We start from the raw sequence: 16,434 nt of genomic DNA, 5'->3' as shown, positions 1-16,434 counted from the left end.
TAATTTGAATCCTTTAAAATTTTTTTTTTATGTTTATTTATTTTTGAGAGAGAGAGAGAGAGAGACAGAGGGTGAGTGGGGCAGGGTCAGAGAGAGAGGGAGACACAGAATCCGAGGCAGGCTCCAGGCTCTGAGCTGTCAGCACAGAGCCAGAGGCGGGACTCGAACCCACTGACTGCGAGATCATGACCTGAGCCGAAGTCAGTTGCTCAACCCACGGAGCCATCCAGGTGCCCCAAATCCTTTTAAATCAACCGAGACTTATTTTGTTGCACAGTATGGTCTATCTTGGTGAGGGCTCTGTGTGCACCTGTATATTGTGTTGGGTGGAGTGTTCCTAAACATCAGTTAGACCAAGCTGGTTGGTAGTGTTGTTCAAGTTTTCTCTTTCCTTCCAGATTTTCCATCTTCTTGTTCCTCAGTTTCTAGGAAAGAGGTACTGAGGTCTCTGAATCTCACCATCGATGTATTTCTCCTCCGAGTTGTAGTAGTTTGGCCTCATGCACTGCTACTGCTACTGCATGTGTGAACATTAAGGCCCTGGGGTGCAAGGTGGGCGACGATCCCGCCTCCTTCACCTGCAGGCAAACATTTGGAACGAGGCCGAACACATCAGCTGGGCGCCATCTTGGTGAGGATACCTGGGGACTGTGGACTCTCTGTCCACGGCCGCATCTCCCTTGCAGGGGTGCCCGGAAGGAGAGGCAGAAGTATCCAGAACCACCCAACACCTCTGGAAGTCAGAGTCTTGAGTGGGAGAGACGAGGCGGGCAATAGCCAGCTGGGAAAGGCTGGCCTTGGGATTTTAATGTCCCCTTCTGTGTTCTGGGCTCTACCCACAGCTCCTGGAAAAGTGGATCTTGTCGGAGAGAGAAGGGGAGCGGGAGAAGGCCATGAACCTCCATCTCCATCTCCTGCAGATCCACGTGCAGAGCGTCGGTGTCTGCGTGAGTCCCGGGGCACTGATCCCCCAGCCTGCTGCTCTGGCACCCGCAGCAAAGTTCCCGTCTCGATCCCTGAGGAGAGGGAACACTTCATTTTTTAAGTTTATTTATTTATTTTGAGAGAGACAGAGAGAGTGCAGGAGGGGCAGAGAGAGAGAGAGAGAGAGAGAGGGAGAGGGAGAATCCCAAGCGGGCTCTGCACCGTCAGCATGGAGCCTGACGCCGGGCTCGAACTTGCGAAAGCAAGGCCGGGGCCTACCCTCATGCTAGGTTTGAGGCCGCACGCTGTGCAGAAGGCATCGCTTGGATTTTCTGACATAATTCTCACAACATCCCCTGAAACGGGAGGCTCCATTAGACGAGGAACACGAGGGCACCAGGCTAAGCAGCCTGCCCAGGCCACACAGCTAGGTTGGCGGGGCGGCGGGGGGGGGGGAGTTCACATTTGAACCCAGGTTTCAGTTACAGGAACAAGGCAGGTGCCCTGATATAGAGCCTGGGCCTGCAGCCGGAGGGGCAGGTCCTGAGCCAGAACCCTCACATCCTGGCTGCTCTGCCTTCAGGGGCCCCGCTGGGGTACCTTCGAGCAGGGCTCACCCTCTCTGGTTGCCCGTTATGCCACCCCTGGGCAGCCCCTGGTGTGCATGGATGGACAGAGGGTGTGAGCCTTGAGGTCTCCTGTCCCTCAGATCCCCCTGAAGCTGGGGCAGTTTGGCACGCTGGTTGGACTCATTGCCCCTCGCACCTGTGACTCACACACAAGAACCCGCATGGCCTCGATGGATGTCCTGTCCAGCCTGCTGGATCTTCATGGTACGGAGACATGAGGACATCGAGGCTGGGAGGGGTGTCAGCTGTGGGACTATCCTAGGGGAGCATGGCCTCTCTGTATAGACAAACAAGGGTGACCAGCAGAGGTAATGGAGGGGATGCAGAGCTTGCTGAGAGGCCATGGAAGTTTCTGGAGGGAGAGGCTCCCTGGTTTGGCACAACTCACTGAGGTCATGTCCTGGGTATTAAGGGGCCTCACTGGGAAAACGACAGCTCAAAGATACCAAGGACACAGCAGAAGCAGCCAGACATGACCTCAGGGGCACATGCGGGGTGGTGACCTTCAGAAGGGAAGACTCTGCCTCTGGCTCACTAGCTGGTGGCCTCCCAGAAAGCAGGCATTTGAGCTGTGTGCAGAGGCGGTGTGGGGAGACAGGACAATGAAAGCAAAGGCAAGAAGAGACGGGATGTTCAGATGCCGGACGGTGGTCCAGGCCCTCAGAGCCAGGGAGCCCCTAACCCCAACCCCATGGGCCAGGGCAGGAAGCCATTTTGACGTGGCCTGTGGGTGGGTCCTTTGTCCTTCCGATCGTGTCTAAAATTGTGTTCCCCGCAGCAAGCCAGACCTGCTCTTTGTGGGGCCCTTCCGAGGAATTGAAGCTTGCAAAATGTAAGGAGGATCTCCAGGGCTTGGACATGGAGGAGATTTTCAGTGCATCTTCCAGAATCGCCAAGGTGACATGCTGGGAGGGTCGTGTGGGCTCCTGGGCTGGACTCCAGTGCCCGGACCATGTCTGAGGCCTGGGACCTTGCTCAGCCTGGCCACACAGGCTTCATCCTCCTCCAGGGGATCACAGTCCCCGTGGCTTTTGGTCCAACCCACGCCCTCTGTATCTAAACGGTGTGCGATATGTAAGTTCCCCGCTGTGATGCCTGGCACGTGATAGGTACTTAACAGTCCCACAGTCCCCACCTACCTCGTCTCCATGCCTATGATGTGCTGCACGGAGGGTGGAGGGGCCCCAGGAAGAATTAAACTCGGGATCCCGCACAGCGGTGTTGGCCCATGGGCACACTAGACCCCCAAACTCTCAGAGCTGCAGAGGGGCGGGGTCACTTCCACCTCAGGGGGCCGAGGTGGCTTTCTGGAGCAGGGGGCCTGTGGGGGGAGGCAGGATGAAGTCACGGGGTGCCAGGGCTCAGGACACAGCTTGAGGGAAGGAAACATGGGCAACATTCGGGTGAAGCTTCCTGAGCAGAGTTCGGGTGGGGTGGGCGGCGTCGGCTAGGTGAGGTGTGGGAGAGGTTGGGGAACCTGCCAGAAGAAGCCTGTGAAAGGTGGGCTGAGCTGTGAGTCTTTGAGGTGGGGGAGTAACATCCCGAGCGGGCTGGTGAGGGGGCCGGTGAGATGCCGGGCAGGGAGACGGGTAGGAGGCCCTGGCGATGTTTTGAGAGATGGCCGGGGCCTGGGCTGGGGCTGCGGTGTCGGGGGGGAAGAGGGGGGTGTCGGCGATGACAAGTGGGGGCAGGACGTTGGCCTGAAACTTTGTTGTTGAACCCCAGGAGGGCTGTGCTCTGGTCCTAGGTGGTTTGCATGCAATTTAACTGTGACGAGGTGGTCTCGCTCATCCAGAAGCTTTGTGAGAACATCGGGGCCATGGACCTGTGGCATGACAAGGCCTCCGTCACCTGGATAGGCACCTTCCTCCAGAGGCGGACCAAGGAGCTAGAGGACAAGGTAGCAGAGCTGTGGCTGGGCCACCTGAGGCCTGGGGCTGCCCGGGGCGCCTAGGCTAGAGGGACACGTAAGGGCCCGGCCGCACTCTCTGAGAAGGCCTCCCCAAACCCTTGGTTGTAAAGAGGAGGAGACAGTAGAGTTCTAGAATGAGAAAGAGACATGCTGAAGGTAGCCCGGTTAGTAAGTGGCCAGTGGGCCAGACGCCCGTGGCTCTCTCTCCCCGAGCATACTGACCCCTACATAGAAGACATGATAAATTCCAGGAAGAGACCAAAAGATGAGCTGGTGGTTTGACCTGCCCGCTGTCCAGTTGGGCGAGAGTCCCTGGAGGAGGGGTGTGCGGTGGGGGAGGGCAGACGCCGGGGGGGGGGGGGGGGGGCCCAGGCTGTGCCGGTGATGCCCCGCCCCTCCCCAGGTGGCTGAGATCCTGGGTGCCATCTTGGTCCACCTGCCCGTGGCGGACCACCCGGAAGTGCGGCGTCTCCTCATCGAGGGCATCCTCCTGCTGGCGCACTACCACCAGGAGACGGTCCTCACATCGCTCCTGAGGCAGCCCCTGCCCATGGAGAGGTGGGCGCCCCGGACAGGGAGCCACACCCCCCCGGGCCATGCCCGCCTCGCCACCACCGACGTATCTCAGGACGGGGCCTTGAGTGGTGCCATGTCTGACCCTGGGCTGGGTCAGACGCTCTCCCTGCCCTTCCTGCGGGAGGCGTGGCCTCTGAGGACCATGGACTTAGAGCCCCAGGGTTACAGGTCCTTCCTACGGAGCTGGAGTCCAGACCCCGCAGTTTCTCAGGCGTCCCCTCTGGACCCTGCCCACGGCAGCCCTTTCCTTCTCTGTGGAGAACAGAACTCTGGGCGCCCTCTGAGTTTGGGCCGCTCTAGGACACGCCTGAGGACGTGGCCACCAAGGCCCGGGCGGGCCTCAGAGGGGCTCCACCCTGTCCCTCTGTCCTTCCAAGTGCTGCCCTGAGAGGGGATGTCCAGGTGCCCAACGGATGACCTGGCAGGACTTCATGCCCCTCAGGTGGCCTCGTGACCCCCTGCTGCCCGGTGTTATCCTCATGGACTGCTGAGTCCCCGTGTCTCTCTCACCGTGTCACACAGGCAGCTGGCAGCGTCTCACCCGACCGGGGGCGTGTCTTTGCGATGGTACCGGGGTTCCCTGGGCACAACCCAGAAAGGGGTGGGCGCTGCCCCCAGAGCAGCCAAGGCTGCAGAGCAAAGACAGGCCTGGAGACCGTTGGTAGAGGGAGAGGGGACAGGTGTCACCCAGCAAGCTGTCACATGAACAGAGAGGCCTCAGATCCAGAACCTCAAGGGCTGGCCCGGGCGAAAGGCAGGCCTGGTTGTGCTGTGGGCGGAGGGCAGTGCGGATTGCTTGATTTGATGGGGGCGGTGGCTTTTGGAGCAGTGCCGAGTGCGGGGGGCGTGCAGTGCAGGCCCCCGTGTGGCCTCCGTCGGGCTGGCGATCTCGGCGGCCCGGGTCACGCTGGCTTTCACTATACTGGTGAGCTATCGCTGTGTAACAAACTGTCCCCACCTTGGAAGCTCAGAACAACCCCTGTTATTATCTCAGTTTCCACGGTCAAGAATCTGGGGACGGCAGAGCTGGGGACTGTGTTCAGGGTCTCACGGGGTGGCGGCCAGGCTGAGATTTTCCGGAACCCAGGTCGTCCCTCAGGCTCACGCGGTTGTTTCTTGCCGTCGTAGGGTGAGGTCCTGCTTTCTTGTCTCCTTACACCCCGACGTCTCCTTTATGAGAAGTGGTTGCTGATGAGCCCATGTGCCCATGCCTCCGTTCTGTTCCCGCCACCGGGCACCGGGTCGTGTGCCCTCCCAAGCCCACCTCCCGCACGCGTGTGATTGGCTTTGTGGATTCACACGGGCCGTGTCCGCCTCTCCTTGTTCCGTTGGATCTTGGCGGACTTGCCGCTTTAGCCCTTTTAGAGCCCCCCCAGGCCCTCGCTCCCCTGGACCTGTACACACCCGGCCCGTTAACACTATCCTGGGGACCTTCCCTTCTCGGCAGAGCCACAGGCTTGGACTTGGGGGACGGGGAGCTGCTTCAAATGCAGTCTGGCAGGCTACTTGGCCTCTGCAGGCCTCCTGCCCCCTTCTGTGGGCTACAGAGATGAAAACATCGTCCTCAAAGGCGTGTTGGGAGCAGGTGGCGCCGTGCTATCTGCAAGCTGCTTAGGACCCGACAGATTGGGTCCTTGGCAGCTGTTGCTGGACGTACCTATAAAAATCATCGGAGAGGAGGCCTGGCAGGTGCCTCTAAGGTCACCTAGTGGTGGGGCCGCAGTTTCCCGGGGCGAGGGGGAGGGCGTGGCAGAGAAAGATAGCAGCGTGTGGAGTCACGGACCTGGGTTCTAGTTATGCAACCTTTAGGCAGCTCACTCCACCTCCCTGATGTTCAGCCTCCGGAGTCTGACCCCTACTCAAGGGCTCGCCTGGGGGTCCAAAGGGGCTCTTAGCTGCCAGGGTACGAGGCGGGAGACCCACAGTCCTCATCTCTTGTCTTTGGTTAGCCACCTGACGGAGGTGTGGCTGGCCGTGGCCGAGAACGTGCCCTTTGCCCGAACGATGCTCCATGGGCTGATGGGCCGGCTGCAGGCGAGGTTCACCCCCAGCGCCAATGCCACCTCCAAAGCTGACATCTGGCGCCTGGCCGCAGTGGACCCTCTGATGGTGAGTCACAGGGGCGGGCCCCGGGGCTCCTTGGGGGCTCAGAGTAGGAGCCCTGACGCCTCAGCCCTTGTCTCTGCAGACCCTGTGCACCATTCACCTCCTCATCCAGAAGATGGATATGGACGACAGGGTCCTGGACCTCTTCCCCGACCTCATCTACACCCTCCTGCTGCAGCTCAGCGGCAGCCAGGGGCCAGAGGCTGTGTCTCCCGTCCTCAAGACGTGGAGACTCGTCCACATGGGGACCCTGCCCGAGGAGATCAATCTGCAGAGGTGCTCTCGAGGGCGGGGGTGGGTGGGTATGGCGGGCAAAGCCGTGGGCCCGAGCTGGACGCCGCCTCTGGGAAGTCACGGATCCCAAGAGTCACCTCCACCAAGAGGCCTCGTTGTCCTCTCCTGATGGGGAGAAGCTTCCGGAAGCAGATCCCACAACCCTCCCTCACACGAGTCCGGCACGGTGTGGTTTTCGCTGTTCGAGGACCCACTCTGCCACGTGATCGCCCTTAGCCCCTTGAGCTCGGCCCGGCGGACAGGGGGACGCCCTCTTCTCTGAGCCAGGTTCAGTGCCTGGGGGCGCCCGGGGGAAGCTTTGTCGAGACGTAGCCCCGCCTTCCTCCAGGATCACGATTGAGTCCATGCAGCTTCTGTTCAGAAGACTCAGCAGCGAGCAGCTGGTCCGCACGCTGGAGGAGCAGGGCGTGTGGAGCCTCCTGGAGACTAGCTCCACGTTCCTGCAGGGCGCGGGCCTGCTGGCCAGGTGGGCATCCGGGCTCCCCGTGCCGGGCAGTGGGACCAGCTCCACGGGGCAGCGGCCGAGCAGCCCTCCCGGCCCCCTGGCCCTGTCCCCCCTGCAGGTTCTGCATGCGGAACATGGAGGGCTACAGGCAGCGGCTGTCAGAGCTGGTGCTCAGGGGCATGGACTCGGATGTCCTCAGCTGTCGCATCAGCAGCACGGCGGTCTGCGTGGAAGTGAGGCTCAGGGCGCGGAGGGCTGGGTGGGCTGGGGTGGGGGCTGGGGGGTGCCCCCCCAGCTCCTCTCTGGGGCAAGAGCCCAGGCTCTGAGGGGCATCTGAGTCAGGGGGCGGAGACTGCCCCACCCCGCAGGGGATGTGTTCGTTCACTGGTTCGTCACACGATCCGGGGTGCGCATCTAAGTGAGGCGTGCTGTGCTGAGCGCCGGCAACACCCAGGGGCCCGGATGAGGGCATCTCGGCTCTCGCCAGGGTCGATGGTGCTGGGGGAGGCCTCGCAGGAAGGTCTCGAGGGGTCAGCGGGGCTTTGCCAGGCAGGAAGACCGGGGAAGGGTGGGATGGCCGCTGGGGCCCAGTTCCCCTTCTGTGCAGTTGGGGCACTTTCGGGGGCCTGAGGGAATTGGCCAGAAAACTTTTAGGAGAAATTGTGTTGGCTGCATGATGCCCAACATGCTTTTAGGAGCCCAACATCACCTAGGGCAGCACTGGCAACCTTTTTCTGTAAAAGGCTGGATAGTACATTTCCCATTTTGGAGTCACCAGTTCGGTGTTTCGTTTTCTTTAGGTTTATTTTTAAAAAATTTTTTAGTGTTTATTTTTGAGAGGTGGGGGAGGGGCAGAGCGAGAGGGAGACACAGAACCCGAAGCAGGCTCCGGGCTCCGAGCCGTCAGCACGGAGCCCGACGCGGGGCTTGACCTCACGAACCCTGAGATCATGACCTGAGCCGCAGTTGGACGCTAAACCGACTAAACCACCCAGGCGCCCCTTTAGGTTTATCGAAAACACATTCATGTGTGCGTACGTGTGCGCGTGCACACACACGTCAGAGGGGTCCCCGTTGGCCGGAGTCCTGGCATTTTGAGCGCTGGGCCCCTTGTGACTCTCGGACTCCCAGATGAGTGAAGTTCACGCTCCTCGTGCACTCCTGTCCAGGCCCAGCAGGCACGGCTCTTGGACACGGTGGCTGCTTTGTCAGGGTAACTGAATGAACGTAAGGTCACAACGTACGAGGTTTTTCCCGTGTATTTCTCCATGAAGCCTCCCGACCATCCTGTGAGGCAGGTACTGGTGTCAGCCCCTTCTTACAGGCGAGGCCACGGAGGCTCAGAGGAGTTAAGTGACTTGCCGGGGGCCCCAGCCGGCTGGCGGAGGAGCCCAGAGCTGGTCCGGGGGAGCTGGGGCTCCGAATCCTCTCCTCTTCGCAGAGACCATTCTGTGCATTGGGTCTAATCACACGTCCCATCCCGAGGCTGAGAAAGGGGCCTATATGGGCGGTGACTGTAAAAAGTTCTCTCTTCTAGTTCATGGGCGACCCAGTTCTGTACCAGGAGAAGCTGCTGAAGCCCACGGTGTTGATGCTGGAGAAGGGCGTGGACCAGGAGGACGAGGCCTTGAGGGTGCTCTCCCTGCGTGCCCTGGGCAACATGGCCCTGGGTGCCCCCAAGAAGGTCCTGCGCCCGACCCTGAGCTCAGGGGCCCAGGGTGCAGGGCCTGGGGGGGCTGAGGGCCCGGGGCTGGCGTGTTCTGGCCGATGGGGGAGGTGAACCAGGTGGGGACTGAAGCTCCCCGTGGCCCCCTCCCCCACCCGCACCCCAGGTGAGGCAGTACCGGAAGCTGTTACTGGAGAAGTGCCTGGGCTCCCTGCGGGAGCCCGTGGTCACCAGCGTGACCTCCGAGGGCATGGAGGCCCTGGCCAAGATCCTGGCTGAGCTCCGGGAGGGCGACGTCGGGTCCTCGTTCGGCATCATCTCCGAGCGGTGCAGGGCCTTCTTCGACAACGTGAGTCTAGATCGTGGCCTTACTCGGTCCCGGCCCTCGCTGGGGGCTTCCCACGTGCCCACACACACGGGCGAGCACCTCTTATCCCCGTAAGAAAGGACAAAAGACGTGCTCTGGGACAGGAGGGGCCTCAGGTCTGACTTGGTGCCCACGCATCCGTTAGCCGATCCTGGGGTCCCACAAAAGGAAAACAAAACCTCTTGTTCTAGGACTCGTGGGACCCCTCCCCTGCGCGTAGGGTGTGAGCCTCTCCTCCTAATGCCTCGCAGCCTGCAGAAGCTCTCCGGGCACCTGGGTGGTGGCGGGCGGAGGACCTCCATCCTGAGGGAATGATCCAGAGGCCTTTGCGGGGGCCGAGGCAGCCCAAAGGGTCCACGGAGAGGCAGGTGGCTGGGGTTTCGTTGGGCTTCTTGTGTCCTGAATTTCAGGACGCGTCTGTACATGTCGACCACAGGAGAGTGAGCTGCTGCGTTTAAAAGCCTTCGTCCTGTTTGGGAAGCTGGCAAAGCTGGTCAGGATCTCTAAGAAACACTTCTTCAAGGAGGAAGTGAAAAAAGCCTGGATTCCCCTCATGCTGCACTGCCGGGACCCCTGCTCCGAGGCAGCCCAGGTGAGTCGCGCCCTCCTCTTTGTGGCCCAGAGTGTGGGGACCTCTGGTCCCCGAAGGAGAACGTAGGCGGGTCTGCGGGCTCAGCCTCTGCCCACGTCCCTCTTGGTCGGCCCCGTTCCTCACGCGGGGCTGGGGAGGGGGTCCGGCCGGCTGACCCGCCAGCCGGCCTACTGAGGCATCTGGGCGCTGTGGGGAACACGGCCCGGCGGTCTTCTCCCCCAGTCACGGCCTGCAGGCACCCTCTGCCCAGCCTCCTTTTCCTTCCAGCGGATTCCACAGCTTGCCATCATCACCCTTGGGTGTTATGACCCGCTCACGCTCCAGACTTGCCTTAAATCCCTCCTCAGTGGCCCGTTTCCCCTCCCTCTCGGGGGGCCCGGTTCTTCCCCCAGTTCGGGCGTGGGGAGGGCAGGGGAGACCCACAGCTCCTGCCTGTCCGACCGCCTCCCCTCACCCCGTGCAGGCCCGTGACCCTGACCTCTGCCTTCTCTCTCCACACGTCTTCCTGTGTGGACTGGGGCAGGGGGCCAGGGAGAGGGGGCTGAGATTAGGGGCAGTTCTGTCCCCTCCCCGAGAGCTGTGGAGCACTCAGCAGCTCAGGCTCCACTACTGCCTCAGTCTCCAGTTCCGGGGTCCCGGGAGTCCCGCCCTGGTGAGCGTTGCGGGTGTCCACGCGGGGTGGGGTGGGCTGGCGGCACCTATGGGTTGCTGAGGGGCATCCTGTGGGGCACTCCTGACTCCTGCTCGGCCTCGGGGACTCTGGTGACCCAGCCCATGAGTTCTCAGCCCTCAGAGACTCTCTCCTCAGAAATCCATCAGTGGCTCCCACTGTTCTTTCACCTTGTATCAGCAGCTGTCCCGCGGGGTGAGCCTCAGGGAAGGAACGCCTGGGAAGGCGGCCGAGAGGGTTTAATGAAAGAACGGCAAAGAGGGGTGGGGGCTGGGGAGGCCACAAGGGAGGCAAAGGCCTGGGCTGGTTCCAGGCACACGGTTGCCACGCGTGTCCCTGGCGAATAGGTACCCCAACCCCTCTCCACACTCCCCTGCCCAGTCTCCTAGCCTATCCTCCCGTGAACTAACCCTGCCGGAGGCCGGAGGCCGGGGGGCCCGGTTGCTGCAGTGCTCAGGGAAGGTCTGGGAGTGAGAAAGCTCACCCCGGTCCTATCTGTCCCTGCCAGGCCCCTGACCCCAATCTCCCAGAGGGGCAGGTCCTGGGCAGGGCTGCTGAGGGCACGGAGGTTGCTGACTGAGGGACAAGAGGGCTGCGTAGCTGGCGGGGCTCCGGTCGCAGGTACACTTCCCCGGGGCTGCCCCCTGGCTTCTCGACGGAACGCCAGCCCTGCCATCCCCACCCCTACCCCCAGACCGTGGGAACCCCCTCGGTCTGCCTGGCGCCCTCCCTGCCATCCCCCGCCCTGTGCCCCTCCAGGCCTGCAAGACCACCATGTTTCAGTGTGTGCACTTCTGGGGCTGGAAGGCCCTCGAGAACAGCCCGGGCCGAAGTAACACCAGTGCGGCCGAGGAGATGACTGTTTTCCAGATGATGCTGTGCTCCATCCCGGTGAGGAGGCTGAGGGCGTGGGCCTGTTGGAGGGCCGCCCGGGGCCTGGGGCTCTGGGTCACGGCTGCCATAGACCTCTCTCCCGTGACCATGTGCTCACCTTCCTGGCGTGAAGCGTCAAGGCCAGCGCGGTCCGACAGAGAGAGAACGCAAGCCGCATGCCCCCACGTTTTCTAGTAGCCATGTTAAGAGAAGAGAAAGAGGGGAAACCAAACAATCATAGATTTTATCTGACCCAGTAGATCCAAACCATTGTCATGTCAACATGCAATCGATGTGCCAATTAACGGGGTATGTTCCAGTTTGGGGGTACGGTCTTCAAAATGCAGGAGGCACCTGGCACTTAATTCAGACCAGTCACGTTTCAAGTGCTCAAGGGCCACGTGTGGCCAGTGGCTATGGTATGGGACAGCCACAGAGTCTAAAGGCCAATGTGATCTCCTCTCTGGGTCAGACAGAAGGTAACAGGGGGCTGAAAGTCCCTAAGTCGCCCAGCTAATAATTCGCTGTGCGATGCTGGGATGTGCACTTGCCCTCTCTGGGCAGACCCTCCCGCATCAGACAGATGGGAACCCGCTCTGTGAGCAGCCCATCTCTAAGGCCTCATCCTCCATGGCTCTGTCCATCCTGTGTCTATTTGCAGACTCAGAAAAAGCCTGCTGTTCTCTATAGCTTCTTGCTAGAAACGATGACCTACGTTAATAGTAACTTGCCCAGGATCAGAACTGCTGCGTGCGACTTGGCAGGTGAGCGAGCAGGTGTCTCCGGATGCAGGAGGGACCTTGAGGGCCACACCCAGGCCTGGAGCGGGAGGTGGCCGAGGAGGGGCCAGACTCAGGCGGAAGCCCCCCCCGGCACGTGTCCTGTCACACCCAGCTGCACACCTGCCTGATTCTCAGCTAGGCATCTTCAGCGGAATCCTAAACAGATACCTCCTAAGGTCAAACGGAATCTCCCACCGGCCTAATATTTGTGTGATGAGCATCTCGCTGGCTCTCGTTTTAGGAATTATTATGCAGCAGATGCCTGCACATCACCTGAAGAAACTGGACTTTCCGGCACTACGGAATTGTAAGTAGAGAAGACCCAATTCTACGGAGTTCTCGACCTCATTCGGGGAATTTAGAGAAAGCGCCTGGGGAAGAGCCAGCACACCCTTTGTTGTCTTTTTGTTTTTTTCTTTTCTTTTCTTTGTTTTGTTTTTGTCTTTGGCGGGGTTGAGGGACGGGGGCGTGCAATCAGGGTGCACAGAGATGGACGAGCCTGCAGGGGGCTTTCTGGAAGAAAACGATTTGACCTGGGAGGCCTTTCGCTCGTTTCTTTGGGCCTTCTGCCCGCCTCCCCATCACGAATGTCTACGAGATGTTTCCACCCTGAATCCCTCAACTGAATCCCTACACCACATGCGACTTCTGTGGGTGATCTTTCTGTCCCTGTTAGAGAAGTAACAGAAGGCTGAGATGGTGTGTGTGTGTGTGTGTGTGTAGACGCAGATCCCCTGCCATCTTCTGATCTCAAGTACAAAGGGTTCTGCTTCTGCAGCCTGTGTGAGCCCCTAGCCGCACAAGCGGCTTCGGGACCTCCTACCGGCTCCACTGCCCGTGGCAGAGGGCACGGCCGAGCGGGGTCCCGACTCTCCTGTTTGTGCCCACTCTCAGCTCTCCAGGAGCTGCAGTTGGACTTGGATCCTGGGGTCCGGAGGGCAGCCCTGGAGACCCTCAAAGTCTTGGATACTTGCTGTCAGCACCAGCTTTTGGCTTCTCCCGAAGGAATTTGCTAGATGGTCCGAACGCAAAGCGCAGGCTGCCTCTTCAGAGTGCCGAACCACAGCCGTGCAAGCCACTTTTTAATTTAGTTTGTACGAAAAGCATCGTTCTAAAATAATCAGTGTCCCTTTCTTTCCTTCCCTTGGAAAATAAGCCTCCATTGCCGTTTGGAGTACGGATTCCTGACTTGGAAGGTGACAACGTCCCCGAGCCCAGGCAGTGGGGCAAAGGGAGGATTTACTTCCAATGGGGTCGTTTTACTTCCGCTTTCCCCGGATCGTGTGAGGGTCTGAATCCACGTTTGTGCCCCCCCACGCTGATGGTGTGTCCCCTGCCAGGCGCGGTGCCGGGAAGTGAGGGGAGGCAGGCGGCCGTCTGGCCCCTGCCCCCCAGGACCCCACCCTTGAAGGGAAAAGAGGCATCTCTGCCGGGGACTGTGATACACATCCGAAGAAGGAGGGTGGAAGTGCCCCAGTGGCGCAGGGGTGGGTGGGAGGGGGGAGTGCCCGCCAGCCTGGGGACGATGGGGGATGTCTCCAGGAAGCGACACAACACCAGGCCTGTCCTCACTCTTCCCATCGTGGGGCCGGATGGGACAGGCTGGGGCAGGGACCCGGCAAAGCCTGGAACAGAACCCGGTTGAGGGGCAAGAAGGGGAAATAAATGAAGGTCATGTCCAAGCAACAGGCAGGGGACAGGGGAGGCGGGCAGGGAAGGTTCCCTGCACTTAGGCCGTCAACAGAGTAGTCTGTGGTTGCCTCCTGAGCAGGTAACGGCGGGACTCTCAAAGGCAGTCGCCACCCCGGGCCCCTCGGTGGGAGGGGGCTGCTGGACAGCGCAAAGCATCATCGTCGCTGCGCCACAGGCTTCCCGGGACCCCACTGGTTTCCCCACTGTTTTGTGGCTTCCGTGGGATAGTGAGGGTATTTTCAGACACAGGCGGGAACAGACAAGCCATTCACTACAGGCACGGAGGAAAGGGCCACAGGTGTGGACAACAGTCTTCAATCCCCTTCATGCCTGTGCAGAACATTTCCAGACGGCTTATAGGCCTAAATTTGGAACGCAAAGACGCAAGACAATAGAGTGTTTTTTAAAAATATTTTCTTAAAAAAAAATTTTTTTTTAATGTTTTATTTTTGAGAGAGACAGAGTGTGAGTGGGGGAGGAGCAGAGAGGAGACACAGAATCGGAAGCAGGCTCCAGGCTCCGAGCTGTCAGCACAGAGCCCGATGCAGGGCTCGAACTCACGAACCGCGAGATCATGACCTGAGCCGAAGTCGGACGCTTAACCGACTGAGCCACCCAGGTGCCCCCAAAGGATTTTATTTTTAAGTAAACTCTACACCCAATGTGGGGCTCGAACTCACAACCCTGAGATCAAGAGTCACGTGCTCCACCAACTGTACCAGCCAGGTGCCCCACCGATAGAGTATTTTTTATCCTGAGAGGTTTTCTTTAAAAGGTAACAGCAAAGGCCAGAAAAAAATAAAGGATTAAGCTATCCAATTCTGTTAACATGTAACTTCTGGGCAATAAAATGCCATAAAGTTAAATGACAAATCACAGATAGATTTGTGTTAAATGACAAATCACTTGCAGTTTATATAAACGAGATTGGTTCATATAATTGGACGGGCATCCAGAACATATCCTACATCGGTAAGAAACAAAGCCAGTTAACAAGAGAGGCCTGAGGGGTCGCTTGAAAAGCCAGGACCCCTGAAATGCAAACTGCGATACGTCTCACACCCCCCAAGTGGCACTGACTGGTGGCAATAATGTGGGAGGTGGGACCTCTCCTATCGCCAGAGCGCAAACTGAAATAACCGTTTGGGAAAGCGATTTGGCAATAATTAGGGAAGCTGAAAACACCTGTCCACGACCTCTAGACGTAAGCCACAGGTGAGCCCATGCACGCACGCATCACGGCTGTGCATGTGTCCTTAGACATCCAGCAGGACGGGGTGGGGGGGAAACCAGCCACCTGAACTCTTGAGATACGAGACACCCGCACCTATCACCTCCCGTCAAGTGCAAACACCTCTTGTGAAACCAAGTTGCAGAATGCGAGCAGTACTAAACTGTGTGCACGTTGAAGACACAGACCACCCCACATATAGCCTATGGGGTCCTTCATTGGCGGATCCCATAAATTAGCTAAGACCCCTGGCACCCGGGTGGCTCAGTCGATTAAGCGTCCAACTCTTGACTTCGGCTTAGGTCGTGATCTCATGGTTCGTGAGATCGAGCCCCGTGTCGGGCTCTGTGCTGGGCATGGAACCTGCTTGAGATTCTCTCTCAAAAAAAAAATAGTAATAATTAGCTAAGACCCATGCCCAATCTCTTCCCCCTTGCCTTCTTCCTGTAGATGATAATCAAACCCCCCGTTTCCCAGTCTCTGCAGCAGCCGGGCCTGGCCTGGCCAGAGACAACAGCACAGGCCTACTAGGGATGAGGCAGGAGGCGTGGGGGGGGGGGGGGGGGGGGCGGGGCTTGGAGGGGGCAGTGGTGTGGACAAGGCACGTTTTGGCTAAGGGTATTTTTTCCCGACAAAGAGCAGAGACTGGGTTGTGCTCTTCTTAGGAACACAAGGGAAAGGTCTGGAACTGCAGAGGCCACCCCAGCCTTGTTGGTGCCTGGGCCAGCGGCCCCTTGCCAGCCTGTGCCGAGAAGAGTGAGCTGCCCGTGAGGGGTAAGGCTCTCGGAATGTTCTCCGCTGCGAGCGGCACAGCCCTTCTGGTTCCCACGGCTCTGGACCGAACGTGAACCCCCAAATCCACATATGGAGGTCCTAACCCCAGTGTGATGGAATCCGAGGTGGGGCCTCCGGGAGGTGATTCGGTTTAGAGGAGGTCACCAGGGTGGGGCCTGCACGAAGGGATTAGTGCCCTTTTAAGAAGAGACACCGGGCCGAGGGCCCTCAGCAGAGCAGACTGTCCGGGGCTCGGATCTCTGACTCCCAGCCTCCAGAACCGTGGGAAGTAAGTTTCTGCTGTGTAAGGTCCCTGGTCAGTGGGATTCTGTTAAGGCGGCCTGAGCTAATTCCTACACTCGGGTAATGTGGTCCCAGCATGAAGGTGTAGGCGGAAAGGGGCACATATCAGTATCAGGAGAAGGGGATGGGAAGGAAAGGTGTGCAAAATTTAACATTTCTTACTTTCTATTTAAAAAAAATATTTTAAGGCTTATTCATTTTTCAGAGAGAGAGAGGGAGAGTGTGGGGGGGAAGGGGCAGAGAGAGAGGGAGACACAGAATCCGAAGCAGGCTCCAGGCTCCGAGCTGTCAGCACAGAGCCTGACGCGGGGCTCGAACTCACGGACCATGAGATCATGACCTGAGCCGAAGTGGGATGCTTCACTGACTGAGCCACCCAGGCGCCCCTCTGACTCTGTAGTTAAAGCAAGAAATCCACAACACACGGCAATACGTGGGCTGGCACACTGGCTGTCACTGTTTTCTGAATGTGTGAAATATTTTATTTAAAAAGTCACCGTGGTACCCTATTATAAGCAGTGGCAACGAGAACCACGAGCCACGAGGGGAGCCCTGTGGTGGCAAGAGTCCCGGGACTGTCTGAGAACAGCACGTTTTC

At 59.2% G+C, this 16,434-nt stretch overlaps 1 protein-coding gene across 1 annotated transcript in view; it reads left to right on the top strand.

Annotated features, from left to right (window-relative positions):
- The window catches only part of MROH2A (maestro heat like repeat family member 2A), a 44,789-nt gene extending 31,833 nt beyond the window's left edge, over window positions 1-12,956 (top strand). Inside the window, exons 27-42 of the mRNA XM_049614637.1 lie at window positions 843-947; window positions 1,634-1,757; window positions 2,332-2,450; window positions 3,301-3,453; window positions 3,869-4,023; window positions 5,991-6,150; window positions 6,230-6,423; window positions 6,770-6,907; window positions 7,005-7,119; window positions 8,424-8,570; window positions 8,719-8,901; window positions 9,356-9,511; window positions 10,941-11,072; window positions 11,716-11,818; window positions 12,078-12,143; window positions 12,731-12,956. Of these exons, the coding sequence (XP_049470594.1) occupies window positions 843-947; window positions 1,634-1,757; window positions 2,332-2,450; window positions 3,301-3,453; window positions 3,869-4,023; window positions 5,991-6,150; window positions 6,230-6,423; window positions 6,770-6,907; window positions 7,005-7,119; window positions 8,424-8,570; window positions 8,719-8,901; window positions 9,356-9,511; window positions 10,941-11,072; window positions 11,716-11,818; window positions 12,078-12,143; window positions 12,731-12,852 (2,172 nt within the window). The 3' untranslated portion in view covers window positions 12,853-12,956. The remainder of the gene's footprint in view (window positions 1-842; window positions 948-1,633; window positions 1,758-2,331; window positions 2,451-3,300; window positions 3,454-3,868; window positions 4,024-5,990; window positions 6,151-6,229; window positions 6,424-6,769; window positions 6,908-7,004; window positions 7,120-8,423; window positions 8,571-8,718; window positions 8,902-9,355; window positions 9,512-10,940; window positions 11,073-11,715; window positions 11,819-12,077; window positions 12,144-12,730) is intronic.
- Window positions 12,957-16,434: the final 3,478 nt, after the last annotated feature.

This window comes from Panthera uncia (assembly GCF_023721935.1).
Source record: "Panthera uncia isolate 11264 chromosome C1 unlocalized genomic scaffold, Puncia_PCG_1.0 HiC_scaffold_3, whole genome shotgun sequence".
NCBI lineage: Eukaryota > Metazoa > Chordata > Mammalia > Carnivora > Felidae > Panthera > Panthera uncia.
This window is presented reverse-complemented; position numbering and strand designations above follow the sequence as displayed.